The sequence below is a fragment of the Apteryx mantelli genome, chromosome 11, assembly GCF_036417845.1.
Source record: "Apteryx mantelli isolate bAptMan1 chromosome 11, bAptMan1.hap1, whole genome shotgun sequence".
Classification (NCBI taxonomy): Eukaryota; Metazoa; Chordata; class Aves; order Apterygiformes; family Apterygidae; genus Apteryx; species Apteryx mantelli.
In genome coordinates this window covers 21,942,618-21,965,060 of record NC_089988.1, presented here as the reverse complement: position 1 = coordinate 21,965,060, position 22,443 = coordinate 21,942,618, and the positions used below count along the sequence as shown (strand labels likewise).

The 22,443-nt window shown below is 51.2% G+C and overlaps 1 protein-coding gene across 1 annotated transcript; it reads left to right on the top strand.

Annotated features, from left to right (window-relative positions):
* Nucleotides 1-9,212: 9,212 nt before the first annotated feature.
* On the top strand, nucleotides 9,213-22,159 carry LOC136993020 (olfactory receptor 14J1-like; the record flags this gene model as incomplete). Its single annotated transcript, XM_067303038.1, has 3 exons — nucleotides 9,213-10,028; nucleotides 10,246-10,302; nucleotides 22,079-22,159. Coding segments are annotated over 3 exons (954 nt in total), but the record flags the coding sequence as incomplete, so codon positions are not given.
* Between the last annotated feature and the right edge of the window lie 284 nt (nucleotides 22,160-22,443).

Genomic DNA, 22,443 nt, shown 5'->3' with positions numbered 1-22,443 from the left:
CATACCTGTGTTACCATGATGTTTTAAAAGAGTCCCTAAAACATCTCGCCACACTCCCTTTTCATTGTGCACACAGGCATTCATCTGATGGTAGAAGGCAATTGGGTTGGTCAGGCATGGTTTCCATTTCCCCTTGGTGAACGCATGCTGCCTCTTCCAGGCCTTCTCCTTCCTATGCTTGGAGATGGTTTCCAGGAGGATTTGCTCCATCACCTTCCCAGGGACTGAGATGAAGAGGACCAGCCTGTTATTCCCCAGATCCTCCCTCTTGCCCTTCTGCAAAATGGGTACAATTTCTGCCTTTTCCCAGTCATCAGGAACTGCCCTGATTACCCTGACATTTCACAGAGAATTGGGAGCAGCGTTGCAGTGACTCCAGCCACCTCTCCCTGCACCCTGGGGTGTTTCCCATCTGGTCCCATGGACTTGTGTATTCCCACTGGGCAAAAGTCCTCCCCAGATGCATTGTCCTCTACCATGGGTGAGGCTTTGCTAACACAGATGCTGCCAAAGGACTTGGGGGCCAGGGAAGCCTGGCAGTAGACAGGACCAGGAAAAGACAAGGTAAAAGAGGCAATGACCTCCTCAGCCTTTCCCCTCTCTTTGTCACTACTTCCCCTGCCCCACTGAGCAGGGAGACCACATTTTCCTTGTCTGGCTGCCTTGTGCTGCCAACGTCCTTACAGAAGTCCTTCAGGTTACCCTCCCCATCCCTTCCTAGATCCAGCTCCAGCTCCAGCTCCAGCTGAGCTTTGGCTTGCCTAATTCCACCCTAAACAGGATGAAGCACTCTCTTCTGCACTCCAGGGAGGTGACTCTGTTATTCCTCTTACTTCTCCACCATCTCATGGTCACTACAGTGACGGCCAACCTCCACATTCACATCCCCATCCAGCCTGAGCTTCAGGCAAGAAACCAAGGGGAGGATGGCAACATCTACTTAGAGGTGCAAACTACAGAGGTACAGAAATCACACTGCAGAAAAACTTGATCTTCTCCCCTCACCCCTGAGGGGATCCAGGCAATGGCCTTTCAGGTGGTTAAAGGTGGATGCAATGAATTTCCATTGTAATGTAGCTATGCCTGAGGCAGTGCCTCCTAGGCTGCCCTTACAGACAATAGAAAGGAGAAGGTGATCACCTGCCTTCTTTTAGATGGTCACATAAAGCACAAAGGACTCCTGTCCCAGAGACATTTGCTCTCTGCTTGAAATGGGCCCTGAGATCATAGGCGTTCAGGATAATTCAGGTTGAATGGACCACAGGAGTCCTTTACTGCAATGTGCTGCTCAAACGAGAGTCAGATAAAGGGTCAGAAACCAAAAAATGCCCCTGTCAAAGGACTTCTGGGGATGATAGTGAAGGAGAAGTCAGTAGAGGGTTGACAGGGTGCTACAAGTCCCATGGACAAAAGGGTTTCCTTCTTCTCCCGAGAATGAAATCCTCAGCTCTCCACAGAGAAGAAGCTGGGACACAAACTTTGCCACTAACATGGAGGCAGAGAAGCTCCTGAGTCCCTTGCAGACAGAGGCTGGTCCAAAGGCCACCACCCCAATGGCACCAGATCCCCAGGCATGCCTGCCTTGTTGCTGGGCACCCTGCAGCCCCAGCCAGGAGGTGTGTGTGGAACAGAGTGGTGTCTGCAGCCTGCATTCCTGGCCACCCAGCAGGTGTAGTGGGACCCTGCTCCTCTAGATGAGACTGGGCTCTCCTGCATTTCCCCAGGGTGAAGCCTGCGTCCCCTCCAGCTGGGGATACAGCCCAGCAGAGAGGAACAACATGGGAAACACAATCTCTATTCCAGGGTGTGAAGAGAGAGGGGAGGACAGAGGGGGATCTGCTCATGCCCTGGGCAGTGATTCCCTCGCTGCAGCCAGTACAGCCCTGCTGATGCCCTGTAACCTGTGAGTCCGAGATGGGACTTCGATCTGCTCTGGCTCTAAAGATTTCTCAGTCATTAAGACCCAGGATTAAAGCACTGGTCTGGGGACACCTCATCAGTTCTATTAGTCTGTGATGTGATCTCAGTCATCTCTCACATATTTCCACATGTCCTGATTAAATTAATCATTTCTAAAGGCATCTTTGCATCAGACTCTCTGGGCATATGCACTTTCCATAGTTTCCCAGTTTTCCTTTTCCCCTTGCTTTTTATCCTTTCAGATACCTCTCTGGGAGGTCTTCTGGGAGTCTGAAGCTTGCCTCGTCTTTCAGAAGTCTCCTTGTCTCTTTAGCCACTTCCTTTGTTGTGTTTCTTGTCTATCCTTTCCTATCTATGTGTGGAAAACATTTCAAGGAAGGTTATGCCTTGTGGGCAGTGGACCTCACTGGAGGCAGTGTGGACTTACCACAATGTTGAGGAGTGCTTTTTTGTATCTTTTATTAAACTGTTCCAAATTATAATTTCTTTGTTTGCTATTAAGACAAACCCTTCTGTGTCTGTCTGCTGCTAGTTCTCGAAGGAAAGCAGGTGGGAATTGGTGCACATGAGCTGTACCATTCAGCTACAGCCTTGAGTGGCAAAAGGTTCGATTTTCACAAGAGTGATGTGAAGTCCCCAGTGGCTGCTGAGGGCAATGGCAGGGCTGGGGAGCTGGGGAGGAAGGTTCTCCATACAGGCCTCCTATCAAAAATACTGCTTTGCCTACATGTCCAGACTTCATTAGGAGACACTGTGGGCCAGTATGAATTGGGGAAAGTGGGTATGACTTATTCTGCAAACTGAAGAATCAAGAAAGCTTAAGAAGCAGACGTCTTTCTTTTTCAGGTGCTCATTGACCTCCTTCTCTTCTAAATACACTGCTACAAACTTTCCAATTAGCGACACAAGAATTAAAGAGCTGAAGAAAATTATGGAAAGAGGCATGGCTCCTTTGGGTTTTTTTTTGCATGTTAATGACCCCTCGGTGTATTTGGTGCTAAGCCCATGAACCTCAGATGCTGAGAAGAGGCTGAACAAACCTCTCAAGAAGCAAATCCAAAGTTTCTTGGAAAGATAATGAGTCCAACTGAGGGCCATTACCAACAAAGGCTCCCCAGGGGCTGATTAGAGCCGAAAGTTGGAGGCCCTGATTGCAGGTAGGCAAAGGCAATGTGAGGGTGTCTGTGATGCCAAGTCAACCTTGGTGTGTGTTATCAAGCAGAATGATCAGGCCCTGACAGCCAGCCCCTGGGAAGGCTGATGCTTTCCATCATGCATTGCTCAGGGCTCTTCTTGTGGGCAGTGTGCACATGGGGTGCACAACACTAAGTTCAGGACTATGATATGGCACCTGCTGGGCTCCCAAGGGACAAGGAGGCAGCAGGGCCACAGTGCTTTAAGGAAACAGCATCTCCTCATAGGCCTCAGTGGCAGAGACAACAGCCATGGCCAAAAGGACAAAACCTAGCTGTGTTGGGAGCTTTCAGCCTTGGCAGTGCCCTCGGCCATCTCCACCACAGGCTGTCCTATGCTTTCCCATGCCTGTGCCTCTTTCCCTGCAGACTGTACACACCCAAGCTGCTTCCCCACCTTGCTCTCACCCCGCGATCTCCCCACCTCTCCTGATGTCTTCCTGTCCTCACTTGCTTTTCCTTGAAACACAAAGCCAGGAGTTGATCACAGACTCCCTCTGGGTGACCTGTTGCACCTGAGCACTGCCCTAGGAGTGACATTCTTTTGACCTGAACTCCAGTCTGAACGTCTCAAGATGCAGTTTGTGGATCCTTCTCTTTCACATGCTGTTTCCCGATACTAAGAAAAGCTCCATCATCTCTGAAACAACCCTTCGAGCAGTCACAGGCTCCTACTCTACTGCCCTTTGCCTCCACTTCAGCAGGCTAAAGGAAACAAAGCCCCTTAACCTCTCCTCATGGATGGGTTTATTTCCACCTAGGCACAGGACTTGACACTTCTCTTGTAAATCTTCATGAGGTATCTGTTGTCCAAATTAAAAAAAAAAAAAAAAAAAAAAACAGGTAACGAACGAAACTAACCAAACCAGTGCCAATGAGTTCAGGATGAGCAGGGGTGGGGTGGGTTGTATACGACAGGATCAGGGTGGTAAAAGGGACAGACTTAGAAGACATGGAAGAAAAAAAGCAAGCATATTAAAAGTGAAGCCCAGGACTGATCGTGTCTGTCTTGGAGATTCCTGCCAAGAAGCCCTGCATCTGAATAATTCTGAGTGGAGGAGGACAAGAAAGCTGGCCTGCTTCCACTGTCACAGGGCACCTGCGTGCTTTCCCTGACGTCCACAAGAGAAGATCGAGCATGGGATGTATCACAAACTCCTTCAGGGTGGAAGGGACCTCAGGAGTTCTGTAGGCCAATCTCCTCACTCACAGCAGGGTCAGCTCTGGGGTCAGAGCAGGTTGCTCTGGGCTTCATCCAGTGTGGTCTTGGAAACCTGCAAGGGAGGAAACTGCACAGCCTCTCTGGGCAACCACTTCCAAAGCTTGACCATCCTTGTAGTGGAAAAGCTTTCCCTTATCTCCTGCACTAACGTCTCTTCTTCCAAATTATGCCCATGGTCTCTTGCACCCTGGTGAAGAGCCTGGCTCCATCTTCTTGAGGACCTCCTCACAGTCATTGGAAGGGTGCTATGAGATCCCTCCAAAGCCATCTCTTCTCCACAGTGTACCAGCCCCATTTCCTCACAGAACAAGTGCTCCAGTTCTTCAAGTACTGCAAAGGCCCTCGGCCAAACTCTCTCCTAGTTATCAACCTCTTTCTTTTTTCTGGGAACCCAAACCTGGATGCGGTGTTCTACATGTGGTTTAATGAATACTGACTAGAAGGCGATCACCATTTCCCTCCACCTCCTGCCTGTGCTCCTGCTCATACAACCCACGATGCTTCTGGCCTTCTTTGCTGCCAGGGAACGCTGCTGGCTCATGTTTTGCCTCCTGTCCCCCAGCACCCTCACGTCCTTTTCCACAGAGCTGCTCCCCAGGCCCTCAGGCCCCAGCCTGTGACACAGTGGGGTGTTGGTTTATGGCAGGTGCAAGCCCTGGCATTTGTCCTTGTTGAATTCCATGAGGTTGCTGACAGCTCATTCCTCCTGCCTGTCTAGGTCCCTCTGAATGGTAGCCCTCAAACATGGGACTGGAACCCTCGCCTTCTGTTTGGGGTCATCTGCAAGCATGATGAGTGTTGCCACCTGCGTGTAACTAATACAGATGATGAACAGGACAAGTTCCTGGAGAGAACCTCAGGTGGTCTACTTCTCCCTGGCCTCCAGGAAGAATATTACCCATTCACCACTGCCCTCAGAGCCTCTGGTCACCAAGCAGCTTTTTACCCATCCGCTTGTCTGCTCTTTTAGACTGTAACGTTGTAACGTGCATGCAAGAATATTGTGGGAGACAGTGTCAAATACATTGCTAAAGTCTAGGTAAAGGACATTTACCACACATCCAAGCTGCCCCTTCACACAAAAGACATCCTCCCTCCTCAGCTTCTCTGACAGTCTCTCCTGAAGACATTGTACCCCACAAGCATTGCCCTCCAGTCATGTGAGTGATCCCACCACATCTCAATCATTCCAGTGATGTTTCACACCTGCGAAAGCTTGTACATCTCCATCTGATCCTGCTTCTACCCCAGGCTGCATGCATTTGCATATATTAGGGTTGCAGAGCATCAGCTGTGGCACAGAGAGCAGACTGGTTGTGGTGAAACCTGTTACCAAGAGCCAAAGACACTGTGTGCAATGGCCCCACTTCAGAGCAGAGCCATGCTGGCATAGACAGCAGGTGGCAATGTAATGGTGCAAGGAGGTTCCCACTGAGAGAGCAAAGCCTTCAGTGCCCAAGGCCAGCGAAAAACAGAGCTGGACTGTGCAGGAATGCCAGGAGAGGGGTTTGCTGCCTGAGCTGATTTGTAGCACCATGGTGCCTGTGACAGGGGTGAAGCGATCTCCAGGCAGGACAAGGTGCCACTGAAGAAGTCCCTGGGCCTGGGCAGCCTGTGATCCAGGCACCCTGAGGTCATCATTAGCCCAGTCCCAGTTCATGTCGTCCAGATGTGAGAAGAGATTCAGGCAGAGAAGAGCAAGAAGGTTTTGAGAGTGCAGAGACTAGAGCAGAGACCTTGGTGTGATGTGCCTCCCATTTATGCAGTACACTTGGAAGCAGATGGGAAAGACTTTCCCTAAAGGCAGTGGTGGGATTCAGTTGTCTGGGCACAGGTAGAAAGCCTGAGATAACCTGTGTTGTCTGCCCAGCAACCACTCCAAAGGGGCATGGTTTTCCCATAGGTCCCATCCATGCAGTTGTGCTAGAAACCGCAGGCATCTGACATGGCCCTGCCAGCCTTTTTCTATGTCATTAAATCAAGTGTCTGCACTGAATTCCATTAGCAGTTTGCACTGTAGGCATCTCCATGTGTCTCAGCATCATAGTGAGGGGTGCTCTAACAGTAGTGGGTATCTAGTGTCATTTGAGATGGCCAAGGGAATTCTCCAGCTGGCCCCCAACTCATGTTCTAGAAGGATGTGGGTCTCCCAGTTGCTCCATGAGAGCAAGCAGACACTGGCACATGCCTGGGACCACCTCTGTCTCTTCCAATGTCACCAGGTGTTTGTGTGTGAGCAACTGACTCCCACCCTCCATCTCCAGTGATTATAGCCAGAGCTTAGACAAGGAGCTCGTGTGCAGACATCTATGTTATGCTCACTTCAGCTTGGGAAGGGGAATCCCACCTGCTGTGTGTTTGTGGAGTTCATGGGAGGGATCTGAATCCCCCTCCAGTCCAGGACCATCCAAACCAGAATGAGGTGCCCACATTGACTAATCTGAGTCAGCACCTGAACCAGGTGTCAATCAGCTCCCTTCTTGCTTCTTTCTACATGTCCTGCCTAGTTAAGAGATGAGAATAGGGGTTTCCAGAGTGGGACATTTCCACCTCTTGCAGATAACCCTCCTCTGATGAAACAATCCTTAGTGCTGGAATCAGTCTTCCTTCAGTGCTTAGTGAGGGCCCATCAGTGATTATTTTAGTTTATTGGAGTGAACATTTCCCAGGAGGAGGGAGCACAAGAGACAGAGAAATTCATGAGCTCAGCTGGGCCTCTGTTCCAGCATGGGGACAGGCTCCAGGAATGGAGGGAGTTTATGGCAAGCGGGCAGCGCTGCCCAGAGACAGCTGTGTGCAGGAGCAGCTCCTCTGCAAAGAGCAGCAGGGCTCTGGGCACTGCCTGCTGCTGCTGACATGAGAGGAGACAAGGCAGAGAGAAGTGCAAGGCAGTGTGGAGTGGGAGGCCAGAGGAGAGCTCCTTGTGGGAGAAATCTTCACAGCCCTTGACACGTTAAGTCTCCGGCTGCAGGGCAATGCTACTGAGGTTCCTGGACAGGTCTTCTGAACCCATCCCATCCTATAACTGATAGGCTTTTTAAGGATCGCTCTCCCAGCTCTTCCAGTGCATAGGCAGAGGAGGAGATGCTTCAGAGCAGGGATTCCTTGACACACCATCACAGGGATAGGGCGTGTAGCTCCATTCTGCCAGGGGTGCCTGCAGGGTGTGAAACCAGGGAGCACACACAGGTCTGCGCAGGGGTGTGATTCAGAGCAGTGTCTGTGCACCCCAGGGTGCTGTGTGCCTGGGGCAGTGACTGTGCTGCCAGCGATGGTCAGCCCTCAGCCTGCCTGGGGAGCTCCCCACAGCACTACGGGGAGAAACTCTGTGAGAAAGGAGCGACCCCCGGCAGGGCAGGTTCATTCTCCTGCTGAGAGGGTGCTGCGTGGGTCACGGCTGCTCACAGCTCTAGCTGAAGCGCAGGATATGTGCAAGGGTTTTTTTCAGGAGGAGATCAAGAGAAGGGCTTCTTGAAAGGGAAGGAGCTTTCCTTCAGGTGTCTGCACTTTCAGGTTCCTACATTTGGCAGGGAGAATGAATGAACAGGCTTTCTATTTTGTGAAGGAAGTGGGAGTCCTAAACCTTCACTCTCAGACATTAATAGGTCAGTGAGAAACCTCAGAAAGATGCTTCTTCTCCACCTTAGTCTAAAGACAGCATCAACATCACCATCACGTTGTGGCCTCATAGGAGTTTTGTGACCTGCTCCTTAGGACGTGCATGCACAGAGATGCCTGTAGACAGTGCCCTGATCCGGGAGGTTTCTGCAGGGCAGAAGTGAGCACCCAGCATGCGGGATGGTGTCTGTGAGCACTGACAGGGAGAAGATGTTGTGACAGAGAAAGAGCTGCCAGCAGGGACAGTTCCAGGCAGCAGGGATGGGCAGGGAATGAGAGGGAACTGCAGGGCATGAGCCACCTCCTCTGCAGCCAGACCTCCGACAGAGGAGAGGGGCATCTCTCCTGCCATGGACCCATTTCATGCTGCCTGACAAAGGAGCTGAGAGCGACTCTCCTGCAATGTTGCCGTCTGCGAGGTGGCATGTCCAGCTGGGTAAGGGGAAGGCTTTCCAGAATGCCTCTCTGTCTCTCTCCTTGCCTCGCTTGGCAGCAGGATCATGGTGTTGCTCCTTGTTTCCCCTCCTGGCCATGCTGCTCCTGTTCTTGCTCTCGGGCTTTCACGGGTTGGGGGTTTTCAGCTGCAGTTCAGACACCGATGCTGCAAGTTGTGGAACAGAGGGGTCTGCATGGGAATGAGGTTGCTATAGGCCCCTTCTAACCTATTGCACTCCAGGAAATGCGGTCTGTGGGGCTGGGAAATGAGCTGAATCTCCGATAAGGCGTACACATCTTCACTCCTGATAGTCCGTTGACCGTTTCCATGTGGTATCCTGCCCTTTGGAAAGGCACTGCTGCCTCATAGCAGCTCTGTGATATCTGAGAGCCCCATGAGGAAGGTGCAGAGATGCTGAGAGTATGGAGATGGTGGTGGGAAGCTGTATGTGGGCATCTGAAAAGAGCCCTGTGTGTCCTTGTCTAGAAGGGGAGTGTGGAGAGCTCCCTCAGGTGCCCTGAGAAAAGGTGAGAAATTTGAAGATGTGCACTTTGAAACTGGACTCGTCTGCTCTCAGCAGGGGCTGCTTTCTTTCTAGGGCAACATATGAGTGTGATCGTCCTCCAGCTCAAACAGAAAACTGCAACGTTTGGGGGTTTCTTTGCTTGAAAAGTCTCTGCTAACTTCTCAATGTCTTTTCTTCTTTGCACAGACCCCCATGCCCGGAGATAGGAAAATGTCCAACAGCAGCTCCCTCAACGAGTTCCTCCTCCTGGCATTTTTGGACACATGGGAGCTGCAGCTCTTGCACTTCTCGCTCTTCCTGGGCATCTACCTGGCTGCCCTCCTGGGCAACGGCCTCATCATCACTGCTGTAGCCTGTGACCACCACCTCCACACCCCCATGTACTTCTTCCTCCTCAGCCTCTCCCTCCTCGACCTTGGCATCGTCTCCACAACTGTCCCCAAATCCATGGCCAATTCCCTGTGGGACGCCAGGGCCATCTCCTACTCAGGATGTGCTGCCCAGGTCTTTTTCTTCTTTTTCTTCATTTCAGCAGAATTTTATCTCCTCACTGTCATGGCCTATGACCGCTTTGTTGCCATCTGCAGACCCCTGCACTATGGGACCCTCATGGGCAGCAGAGCTTGTGTCAGAATGGCAGCAGGTGCCTGGGCCAGTGCTTTTCTCAATGCTCTCCTGCACACTGCTCACACATTTTCAATACCACTCTGCCAAGGCAACACAGTGGACCAGTTCTTCTGTGAAGTTCCCCAGATCCTCAAGCTCTCCTGCTCAGACTACTACCTCAGCGAAGTTGGGCTTATTGCATTTAGTGCTTCTGTAATATTTGGGTGTTTCATTTTCATTGTGCTGTCCTACGTGCAGATCTTTACTGCTGTGCTGAGGATGCCCTCTGAGCAGGGCCGAAACAAAGCCTTTTCCACGTGCATCCCTCACCTGGCTGTGGTCTTCCTGTTTGTCAGCACTATCATCTTTGCCTACCTGAAGCCCCCCTCCATCTCCTCCCCAGCTCTGAATCTGGTGGTAACTGTTCTGTACGCAGTTGTGCCTCCAACTCTGAACCCTCTCATCTATAGCATGAGGAACAAGGAGCTCAAAGATGCCCTGAGGAAAGTGATTTCATGGGCCTTTTTCAGCAGTGGTGACATTGCCATTGCTCTCCACAAATGACTCCCACTGTGTCCTGTACCAGGACTGAGCTTTGTTTGTTCACTTTATTTTTATTATGACTATTATTACTGTTGTTATTATTTGTCACCATGTTGCTACACAAATGGTTGGATTCTTTCCGCCTTTACTGAGACTGCTCTGTCTCACCTGGTGCCCATAGAAATTTGTGTCCAACACTGGGTCAGAGCTGACTCCATCGCAGTATCGTTGTAATAAAGTAAGTTCTTGCAGGTGCAGTGCCTGAAGGCTGGGCTCTGCCTCCAAAGCTGCTGTCCCTCATGCCGTGTCCCCAGCACATTTCCTTGAGACAATCTCCCCCACCCCGCATGCTGGTTCTCACCCCAAATGTCACTCCCAAACTAGGCTACATGCCCAGCTAGAGGACTGGATGTCCAGCTGTGAGCCCTGGGAGGATGCGACCAATGCTGGGTCCTCTGCAGGGCTGTCAGGGAGCATGCAGAGGAGGCCCTGGGGCCATCTGCTGGGCCTGTAGACCATCCTCCTCCCATGGGGGCCTCAAGCAGGGTGCCTCAGGGCAAAGATCCAGCCCAGCTTGTTGCTGCATGAACAGAGAGGAGAAACTGCCCCAGGAAACTCCTCCCAGACCCAGCCTCTCACACCAACTATTTCCAGCACTGGCCGTTCCCTGTGGTCCTGGTGAGGGGTGATCTCTGAATGCGACTAGCTCCATCTGCCTGCTGGGCTCAGCACGTGTGTGGAGGCAATGTCCAGCCCTGCCTGGACTTTCTGCAGGCCCAGACCTCAGCAGACCCCAGATCCTGGACTTCTGCTACCCCGGGGGACAGAATCATGGCTGGGCAGGGTCTGTGGACTGGTGGGAGGCTGCCAGGCAGGAGGGCCGTGGGCAACGGGGCACCAAGGGCTGTCATGGGGACCATGCTGGGGGGAATGTTTCCCCACCCCAGCATGCGCCCTGTCCTGTGCAATGCCCACACAGTGGGGCCATGGGGCCACATGCAGGGCAGCAGGGCTGGGCCAGTGAGGGATGAGGTGCCGATGGGAGCCACAACACTCCAGAAGCTCCTGACAGTCATGGAGGGGACTCACTGCTGCTAGCAGGGTTGGGGGCTTCTCAAGGGCTACTACCAGCAGCACCACCTGCCAGGACTCCCAAAGCCAGCACAGATGGTCAGTGCCCAGCACTGCAGATCACAGTGCCCCCTGTCCTGTGTCACTGTCCTCTCTCAGAAGCACTGTTGGGTGCATCACTCCCTGCCCAGGTATGGAGAGGAGCTGCTGGAGGTCTTCTCTTCTCATGCCTGCTGATCCAGGCTCTGCGCTGGCACTGGCTCACAGGATCTGCCCTGGGTCATGTTATGTCTCCATACGCTCTCGTCTGAGACCACGGAGAGGTCTGCAGGACATGGCTCTGCTTGGGGTTGGCCAGCACAACCCACCTGCACAGTTCAAGGAGATCTCAGCAAAGCTGTGGTTGGAGATGAGGCTGTGATTGTCCTCAGTCAAAGTTGGCGGGATGGTCTGGGTGGGGGCCAAGGGGAGGAAAGGACAAGAGACAACAAGGAGAAGATGCAGTAAGGGAAATTTCAAAGGAGTTGAAGGAAAAAATAAAGAAATATCCATGGTAGTTGAGCAGCACTGGGGCAGGGGACAGGAGAATTTAAGAAATTCTTCTGGAGAAAGCACTTAACAACCTGATCTAACTGTCAAGTTAGCCCTGCTCAGAGCAAATCGTGGTCCTGGAGATCTCTGGTGGTCCCTCCCAACCCAAATCCTCTAGGACGAAGGGGCTGGAAGGCAGAGTGAGGGTCTGGGGACACTATTGTGGGGTTGAGGCCTTGCTGGCATTTGTACTGCCTGGTCAAGCCTGTCCTCAGAGTGACACAGTGAGCAAGTTCATCCTCAAAAGTAGTCTCTGCTCCATGGGCAACAGGAGTCAAAGCAGTGCTGGGAGACTACAGAGAAGTTCTCAGGAGCACACCAGGCATTCAGGCCCTTCGACTGCTGAGGTGTCCCCAGACCAGTGCATTGCATCCAGGGTCTGAAGGGCTGAGAAATCTGTAGAGCCAGAGCAGATCGGAGTCCCATCTCCTGGGTTCACAGGTTGCAGGGCATCAGCAGGGCTGTACTGGCTGCAGCGAGGGAATCACTGCCCAGGGCATGAGCAGATCCCCCTCTGACCTCCCCTCTCTCTTCACACCCTTGAATAGAGATCGTGTTTCCCATGTTGGTCCTACCTGCCAGGCTGTATTCCGAGCTGGAGGGGACGCAGGCTCCACACTGGGGAAATGCAGGAGAGCCCAGTGTCATCTAGAGGAGCAGGGTCCCACCACACCTGCTGGGTGGCCAGGTCTGCAGGCTTCAGACCCCACTCTGTTCCCCACACACCTCCTGCTTGGGGCTGCAGGGTGCCCAGCAAGAAGGCAGGCATGCCTGGGGGGGTCTGGTGCCATTGGGGTGGTGGCCTTTGGACCAGTCTCTGTCTGTAAGGGACTCAGGAGATTCACTGCCTCCATGTTAGTGGCAAAGTTTGTTTCCCAGCTTCTTCTCTCTGGAGAGCTGAGGATTTCATTCTTGGGAGAAGGGGAAAAAGGCAAGCTTTTTGTCCATGGGATCACCCTGTCAACCCTCTACTGTCTTCTCCTTCTCTATCACTGCCGGAAGTCCTGTGGCAGGGGCATTTTTTTGGTTTCTAACCCTATATCTGACCCTGCTTTGAGCAGCACGTTGCACTACAGGCCTCCTGTGTCCCTTCAACCTGAATTATCCTGAATGCCTATGATCTCAGGCCGCATTTCAAGCACAGAGCAAATGTCTCTGGGACAGGAGTCCTTTGTGCTTTATGTGACCATCTCAAAGGAGGCAGGTGAACAGCTCTTCCTCCCTGTTGACTGTAAGGGCAGCCTGGGAGGCACTGCCTCAGGCATAGCTACATTACTCCTGAAATTCCTGGCATTCACCTTTAACCACCTGAAAGGCCATAGCCTCGATCCCCTCAGGGGTGAGGGGAGAAGATCAAGCTTTTCTGCAGTGTGATTTCTGTACCTCTGTAGTTTGCATCTCTAAGTAGATGGTGCCATCCTCCCCATTGGTTTCTTGCCAGAGGCTCAGGCTGGATGGGGATGTGAATGTGGAGGTTGTCTGTCACTGCAGTGACCATGAGATGGTGGAGAGGTAAGAGGAATAACAGAGTCACCACCCTGGACTGCAGCAGAGAGGATTTCATCTTGTTTGGGATGGAGTTAGGCAAGCCAAAGCTCAGCTGGAGCTGGAGCTGGATCTAGGAATGGATGGGGAGGGTGACCTGAAGGGCTTCTGCAAGGACGCTGGCAGCACGAGGCAGCCAGACAAGGAAAATATGGTCTCCCTGCTCAGTGGGGTAGGGGACATAATGACAAAGACAGGGGAAAAGCTGAGGAGTTCATTGCTTCTTTTACCTTGTCTTTTCCTGGTCTTGTCTACTGACAGGCCTCCCTGGCCCCCCAGTCCTTTGGCAGCATCCATGTTAGCAAAGCCTCACCCCTGGTAGAGGATGATGCAGGTGGGGAGGACTTTTGCCCAGTGGGCACACACGAGTCCATGGGACCAGACATGAAGCACCCCAGGGTGCAGGGAGAGGTGGCTGGGGTCACTGCAATGCTGATCCCAACTGTCTATGAAATGTCAGGGTAATCAGGGAGGTTTCTGATGAATGGGAAAAAGTAGACATCGCAGTCGTTTTCCAGAAGGGCAAGAGGGAGGGTCTGGGGAATAACAGGCTGGTCCTCTTCATCTCAGTCCCTGGGAAGGTGATGGAGCAAATCCTCCTGGAAACCATCTCCAAGCATATGAAGGGCAAGGCCTGGAAGAGGCAGCATGTGTTGACCAATGGGAAATGGAAGCATGCTTGACCAACCTGATTGTCTTCTGCCATCAGATGAATGCCTGTGTGCACAAGGGGAAAGCAGGGCATTTTGTGCACCTTCACTTTAGCAAGGCCTTTGGCACAGTCCCCCAGAGTCTCCTTATCGGCAAATTGTTGAGCTCTGCCCTGGATCAATGGACCATAAGGCAGGTGGAAGATTGGCTGGACCATCAGGCTGGAACTCTGTCATCAGTGGTACAAGTTCCAAGTGGCAGCCAGTTTCTAGCAGCATCCCTCAGTGATCAACATGTGGGGCAGGACTGTTTAACACCTTTATGAATGGCCTGCACAATGGATGGAGCGCACTCTCAGCACCCTTGTGGACAATGCATAAGTGGGGGGAGCCCCTGGGCAACCTCATCTAGTTCCCTCTGCATTGACCAGGGCGGCTGGGACTAGATGACGTCCAGAGTTCTCCCCCACCCTAAGTGCTGTGATTCAGTGTATCTTTCCCTGGAGGGCTCTGTAAAGAGAGAAGAGGCCGAGGAAGAAGAAAGGATGGAGAGGCAGAAGAAGAGAGCTGAAACATGACAGTTTGAATAAAGTAGTTCCTCAGAACAAAGTTTCTCCATTCCAAGTGTTGGTAGCACATGCATTTTGATGAATAATGTGTATATATACATATGTATATGTACACTCGCATTGACAGGCTAATTCCTGTAGCGCATGAAAATGGTGCTGCCAATTAATAAGAAAGAAAAAAATATCTGGCAGTGGTAAAAACTGTGTGAAGTTTTGGAAGCAAGGATTTCTTCTCAATTGTTGCTGTGAGTTATTTTTTTGAGAAGATCTCAACTTATGACTAGGATCTCCTTTTGGGGCTTGATTCATTTGACCACAGAGAGAGGCTATTGCTGCCTGAGATGCCCTGGGTCAGCTGTGTTGCCATGTGGTGCTGGAAATTTTGGAGGCGGCTCCTGCAGGATCTGAGCTTGTCATTAGGAAAGGTATCTCAAAACAACTCCGTTGAGACAACTTAGTTCCCTCCATAGAGGGAACTGGCAACTCCAGAGAACTGTATTTGACAGAGAAATCTGCACTGATGGGGTCTGGCCTGGGGTGAGATCAGCCTCCTCCTTGTTCTCAATGAGCTCTCTTCTTGCCCATTCTGTGTGTCCTGCCTAGTTAAGAGATGGGAATCGGGGCTTCCAGAGCCACATTCCACCTCTTGCACATAACCACCCTCTGATGAGACGATTTGTAATGCTGGAATCAGTCTTCCTTCAGTGCTTAGAGAGGGCCCATTGGTGATTATTCTAGTCTACTTCAATGAACATGATGAAAGATGGAAATCTTCAGGAAGGGTATTAATCTGGGGAGAAGAAATCTTGATCTGCCCTTGACCTTGTGTTTCCACTGCTCTGTCTGTTAGGCTGTGGATAAAATCTTAGTGATCTCTCACAAATCTCCACATGTCCAGATTAAATTGGTCATTTCTAAAGGCATCTTTGCATCAGACTCTCTGGACATATGCACTTCCCATAGTTTCCCAGTTATCCTCCTCCCCTTGCTCTTTATCCTTTCAAGTACCTCTCAACTCTCCAGGTGCTGCTCTGAGCTGCTGGGAGTCTGAAGCTTGCCTCGTCTTTCAGCAGTCTCCTTGTCTCTTTAGCCACCTCCTTTGTTGTGTTTCTTGCCTATCCTTTCCTATCTATCTGTGGAGAACATTTCAAGGAAGGTTATGCCTTGTGGGCAGTGGACCTCACTGGAGGCAGCTTGGACTTGACATACAGTGGACGAGTTGTTTTTTTGTATCTTTTATTAACTGTTCCGAATTATAATTTGTTTGTTTCCAATTAAGAAAAACCCTTCTGTGTCTGCTTGCAACTACTTCTCTCAGGAAAGCAGGTGGGAATTGGTGCACATGAGCTGTAACATTCTGCTGCAGACTTGAGAGGAAAAAGATTTGATTTTCACAAGAGTGATGTGAAGTCCCCAGTGGCTGATGAGGGAAATGGCAGGGCTGGGGAGCTGGCGAGCAAGGTTCTCCATGCAGGTCTCCTCTGAAAAACACTGCTTTGCCTACATGCCCTGACTTCATTAGGAGACACTGTGGGTCAGTATGAATTGGGGAATGTGGGTATGACTTATTCTGAGAACTGAAGACTCAAGAAAGCTTAAGAAGCAGACATCTTTCTTTTCAGGTGCTCATTGAAATCTGCCTAATTTCAATACACTCCTGCAAACTTTCCAATTTGCCACACAAGAATTGACAAACTGAAGAAAGTTATGGAAAGAGGTCTTAGGGTTTTTTTTTTTTTTGCATTTTAATGACCCCTCGGCTGTATTTGGTGCTGAGCCCATGAACTTCAGATGCTGAGAAGACACTGAAGAAACCTCTCAAGAAGTTAAAGTCAGAAGAAAATCCCAAGTTTCTTGGAGTGCTAACAGGTCCCAGTGAGGGCCATTACCAACAAAAGCTCCGCAGGGGCTGATTAGAGCTGAAAGTTGGAGGCCCTGATTGCAGGTAGGCAAAGGCAATGTGAGGGTGGCTGTGATGCCAGGTCAACCTTGATGTGTGTTATCAAGCAGAGTGACCAGGCCCTGACAGCCAGCCCCTGGGTAGGGTGATGCTTTCCCTCACACATTGCTCAGGGCTCTTCTTGTGGGCAGTGTGGACATGGGGTGTACAACACGAAGTTCAGGACCATGATATGACACCTGCTGGGCTCCCAAGGGACAAGGAGGCAGCAGGGCCACAGTGCTTTAAGGAAACAGTGTCTCCTCATAGGCCTCAGTGGCAGAGACAACAGCCACGGCCAAGAGGACAAAAACCTAGCTGTGTTGGGAGCTTTCAGCCTTGGCAGTACCCTCGTCCATCTCCACCACAGGCTGTCCTATGCTTTTCCATGCCTGTGCCTGTTTCCCTGCACACTGTACACACCCAAGCTGCTTCCTCACCTTACTCTCACCCCACAATCTCCCTACCTCTCCTGATGTCTTCCTGTCCTCCCTTGGTTTTCCTTGAAACACAAAGGCAGGGGCTGATCACAGACTCCCTCTGGGTGACCTGTTGCACCACAGCACTACCCTAGGAGTGACATTCTTTTGACCTGAAGTGCAGTCTGAACCTCTCAAGATGCAGTTCGTGGCTCTTTCCCCTTCTCATGCTGTTTCCCCATCCTAAGAAAAGCTGTATCATCTCTGAAAGCACCCTTCGAGCAGTCATAGGCTCCTACTCTACTGCCCTTTGCCTCCACTTCAGTAGGATAAGGAAGCACAGGTCCCTCAACCTCTCCTCATGGATGGTGTTATTCTCCCTGAGGCACAGGATTTGACACTTCTCTTGGAAATCTCCATGATGCACCTGTTGTCCGAATCCCCCCCCCCAAAAAAAAAAAAATCAACCAACCAACTAACCAAACAAAACAAGCCAGTGCCAATGAGTTAAGGGTAAGGCAGGGTGGGGTGGGCTTTATGGGACAGGATCAGGGTGGTAAAAGAGACAGACTTAGAAGGAATGGAAGAAAAAAACAAGGAAATTCCAAATGAAGCAAAGGATTGATCAGGGCTGTCTTGGGGATTCCTGCCAAGAAGCCTTGCATCTGAATAATTCTGAGTGGAGGAGGACAAGAAAGCTGGCCTGCTTCCACTGTCTTAGGGCACCTGTATGCTTTCCCTGACATCAAAAGTGAAGATTGAGAGTGGGAAGAATCATGGACACCTTCAGGGTGGAAGGGACCTCTGGGGTCTTCAGCCCAAACTCCTTGCTCCCAGCAGAGTCAGCTCTGGGGTCAGGCCAGGTTGCTCTGGGCTTCATCCAGTCTGGTCTTGGCAACATCCAAAGGAGGAGACTGTACAGCGCTGTCTGGGCAACAAGTTCCAATGCTTCCTCACAAAGCAAGTGCTCCAGCTCCCTGACTGTTGTGAGGGCCCTCGGCCAAACTCGCTCCCAGTTATCAACCTCTGTCTTGTTCTGGGAACCCAAACCTGGATGCAGGGTTCTAGATGTGCTCTAATGAATACTGACTAGAAGGTGATCACCATTTCCCTCCACCTCATGGCTGTGCTCCTGCTCATACAGCCCACGATGCTTCTGCCCTTCTTTGCTGCCAGGGAACGCTGCTGGCTCATGTTTTGCCTCCTGTCCCCCAGCACCCTCATGTCCTTTTCCACAGAGCTGTTCCCCAGGCCCTCAGGCCCCAGCCTGTGACACAGTGGGGTGTTGGTTTATGGCAGGTGCAAGACCTGTCATTTGTCCTTGTTGAATTCCATGAGGTTCCTGACAGCCCATTCCTCCTGCTTGCCTAGGTCCCTCTCAATGGCAGCCCTCATCTACAACCCATCCAGTTGTCTGCTCTTCTAGACTGTAACATTCTAACGTGCATGCAAGAATATTGTGGGAGACTCTCAAACACCTTGCTGAACTCTATTTAAAGGACACTTACTCTTCTCCATCAACAAATACAGTTATTTATTCTTAGCAGACAATCAGGTCGGTGAGGCAGAATTTACCGTTGGTAAATGCATGCTAACTGTTCGCAGGCACCTTCTTCTCCTTCATGTGCCCAGAAATTTGATCTGAGAGGATTCATTCCATGGCTCACTGCTAACCAAAGTGTGGCTGAACTGCCTGCAGCTCCCCAGGTTGCCCTTGTGGCTTTTTTGGAAGATGGATGTAACAATTGCCTTTCTGAAGTCGTTGGGATTTACCTGATCTCCACAACCTTTCAAAGATGATAGCGAGTGGCCTTGCGGTGACAGCAGTCAGCTCTCACAGTATCCCTGGCTGCAGCCCCTCCGACCTCATTGACTTGTATAGTTTGAGTTCTCACAAGTAATCCCTCATGACCCTCATCCACTGTTGGCTGCTTTTCTCCTCTGCAGTCCTGACTCAAGGCACAACACTCCAGGAGACCTTGCTTGTGGAAACGGAAGCTAACAAGAGGTTGAGCTACTCAGACCTATCTGCATCTGCTGCTACAAGATTCCCTGTCCCATTTAGCAGTGAGGCCACATTTTCTTTTTTTATTCTTTGATTCTTACAGAAGCAGTAGCAGCTCATCTTCATGCCCTTGTCATCCTCTGCAAGTGTCAGTGCTAGGGTAGCTTTTTCTTCCCTGACACCAAGCCTATGACCCTGGACAATATTTCTAAATGCCTCCTTTGCCTCTCCCTTCTTGCCCCTCTGTATGCTGCCCTATCACCCTGGAGCTAAGGTGTGAGGTCCCTGTTTAGCCAGGTTGGTCCCCTGAGAAATCTAATAGTTTTACTGAGAATTGGGATGGACCATCCTTGTGCTTGGCAGGTGCTGTCCTTAAAGACGTGCTGGCTTTCCTGAGCTCCTGGCCCTTGACAGCTGCTTCCCATGGGTTCTGCCACCAGTCCCTCGAAGAGGCGAAAGTCTGCTCCTCTCAAGTGCAGGGTCTGTATTCTGCTACTGTCCTTCCTCACTCTCCTCACGATCTGGGAAATGCACATTTTCATGGTCACAGTAGAGAAGGGTGACGCTTACTATCCCATCCCTGATCAGTTCCTCCTTGTTTGAAATTTTCAGATACAAGAAAGCATCACGCTTCTCATCCCATCTGGCAGCAATGCAAAGAAGTTGTCCCAAGAGCAAGAAGAGCAGCAGCATAGATAGGAGGGGAAACAAACAGCAACACCATGATCCTGCTGCCGAAGGAGGCAAGGAGAGAGAGAGAGGGGGCTTGGGAAAGCCTTCACCTTACCCAGTTGGGCATGCTGCCTCACAGACAACAACATTGCAGGGCAGTCACTCTCAGCCCCCTTGTCAGGCAGCATGAAATGGGCCTGTGGCAGGAGAGATGCTGCTCTCTCCTCTGGCAGAGGTCTGGCTGCAGATGAGGTGGCTCATGCCCTGGACTCCAGGTATTGACAGCCCATTCCTCCTGCCTGTCTAGGTCTCTCTGAATGGCAGCCCTCAAGCATATGGCTGGGGCCCCCCCTGCAGTTTTTTTGTCCTCAGCAAGCATAGTGAGTATTACCTCTTCCATGTCACTAATCAATCATCTGGTTGTCCACCCATCTAGGCGGTAAATTTCTAAATTGTATTCCACAAGGCTATTGTGGGAGACAGTGTCAAACCCCTTGCTCAAATCAAGTTGAAAGGCATTTTCTGCTCTCCAAACACAAATAGAGCTATTTAATCCTAGAAGGCAATGAGGTGGTGAGACACAATTTACTCTGGGAACATCCGTGCTGCCTCTTCCCTATCACCTTCTTCTCCCTCACGTGCCCAGAAATGAGTGGACTCACTCCATGACACTCTCCTCAACCAATTGAGGCTGAACGGTCTGTCGTTCCCTGGGTTGCCCTCTGGGCCTTTCTTGAGGGTGGATGTAACGTTTGCTTTTCTGCAGTTATTGGGACCTCACCCCATCTCCACGACCTTTCAAAGATGACAGAGGGCGGCCTTGCTATGATAGTGGCCAGCTCTCTCAGTGTCCTTTGGTGCAGCCGTTCCATTCCCACTGGCTTGTAGGGGTGGAGTTCTTGCAAGTCATCCCTCACTCAGCCCTCATCCCCTGCTGGTTGCTTTTCTTGCCTGGAGCCCTGACTCGAGGCACAACAGCCTGGGAGACCTCGCTGGAGAAGACTGAAGCCAAAAAGGCACTGAGCTCCCACCGTTCAGCAAAGAGCCAACATTTTCCTTTCTATTCTTTACCATAGCTGAAGCAGTAGCAGCCCTCCTTCATGCCTTTGATGTCCCCTGCCAGTGTGCACCCTCTGAGAGCTTTGGCTTTCATAACACCATCCTTCCTCCAGTGAACACAATTTTTGAATTCCTCCTTTGCTGCATATCCCTCCTTCCACTTTCTCTTTTGTGTCATATTGCCCTGGAGTTGAGCTGTGAGTTCCCATTTTACCCTGGTTTCCCCTCCTGATGTTATTTCCCTCTACCAAGAAAAGATCCATGATCTCTTCAAGCACTTGGAGGCTACTACTGTACTGCCCTTCGCCCCCATTTCACCAGGCTGAAGAAGCCCAGGTCCCTCAGCCTCTCCTTCAGGCCCCAAACTCCATCTTGGAAGACTCCTCTGTACCCTCTCCAGTTGCTCCACATTCCTCCAGCACTGGGAAGCCCACACTGGGACACACTATTCCAGATGCGGCCACAGCAGGGCTGAGTCGAGGGGGTTGATAATTCCACTTGTCTGGGTGGCCACACTCTTCCTGAAGCAGCCTCGTATGCAACTGGCCTCATCTGCAGTGAGCGTGCACCACTGGCTCATATGGCATCCCTCGTAACATCCAGGCCCTTCTCCTCAGGGTCACTCCTCTGACTGTCAGGTGCCAGCCTGTCCTGGTGCATGGGCTATTCTGTCCCCTAATGCAGGACCTACCACTGCTCCTTGTACGACAGCATGAGATTTCTGTTGGTCAAATCCCCAGGTTTCTCAAGGTCCCTCTGGACTGAAGCTCCCTTGTATCAGCTGTAAATGAGTGTGCGCAGATGGCTCATCCTGTCTTGCGGTGCCTCTGACAGGATAACAGCAGGAGGAACTGCAGGACACTACGCATAATAAAAGGAGGTAGTTGTTTAAAGGGACTGCTGGCAAAGGTAGGGATCACTATGGCAAGCATCTCAGAAAAGCTCCATGAAGAAAGCAGAGCCAGGGTCAATGGAGAAAGGGTAAAGAGGGGTCAGCTGCCTGCATGGGAGGATATCAGGATGTTAGAACAACCTGGAAGGTGGAAAAGAGGGAAAAATGCAATAAAAGGTGAAACAAAAGAACAATCAGGGCTATTTGGGTGTAGCTGCCAAGCAGTCCTGAATCTGAATGACACTAACCGGAGCAGGAGAAGGAACATGCAGTTGATCTGATCATACTTTTGTGAGATCTGCTTCCACAATCACAGGCAAGCTGAATGTTTTCCCAAGGTCAAGAGAAGACTTGCGCTGGAAGGAAATGCAGAATCATTCCATCTGGAAGGAACCCAAGGATGTCTCTGGCCCAACCTCCTTCCCACAGCAGGGTCAGCTATCAGGTCCGATCAGGCTGCTCAGGGCTTTACTCATTTCGGACTTGAAAACCTCTGAGGATGGAGATGGCACAGTCTCTCAGGGCAACCTGTCCCAGTGCTTGACTTTCTGGATGGGTCAAAAGTTTCTCCTTACACCCAGCCTGAACCTCTCTTCTTTCAGCGAATGCCCATCGGCCTTCACCCTCGCATCATGCACAATGGTGAAGAGTCTGGCTCCATCTCCTTGATGACGTCCTGGTAGCTATGGCGAGACTACTATTAGGTGTCCCCAAAGCCATCCCTTCTCCAGGCTGAACAAACGCAGCTCCCTCACCTCCCAGAGGGACAAAGTCAACATTACCTGTGTGTGCCTAGGAGCTTTAAGGCTCTTTCAGTCCTTCTGGCTATTCTTGGATCAGCAAAGGACCTCATGGATGTTAGAGTGTAATCACCCTTACACCATGACTTTCTGCATATGTCACACTCATTTGGAATCGTGTTGTAATGTACAGGTGTTGTAGGCTGTGAAGAGGACTCACTCTGGAC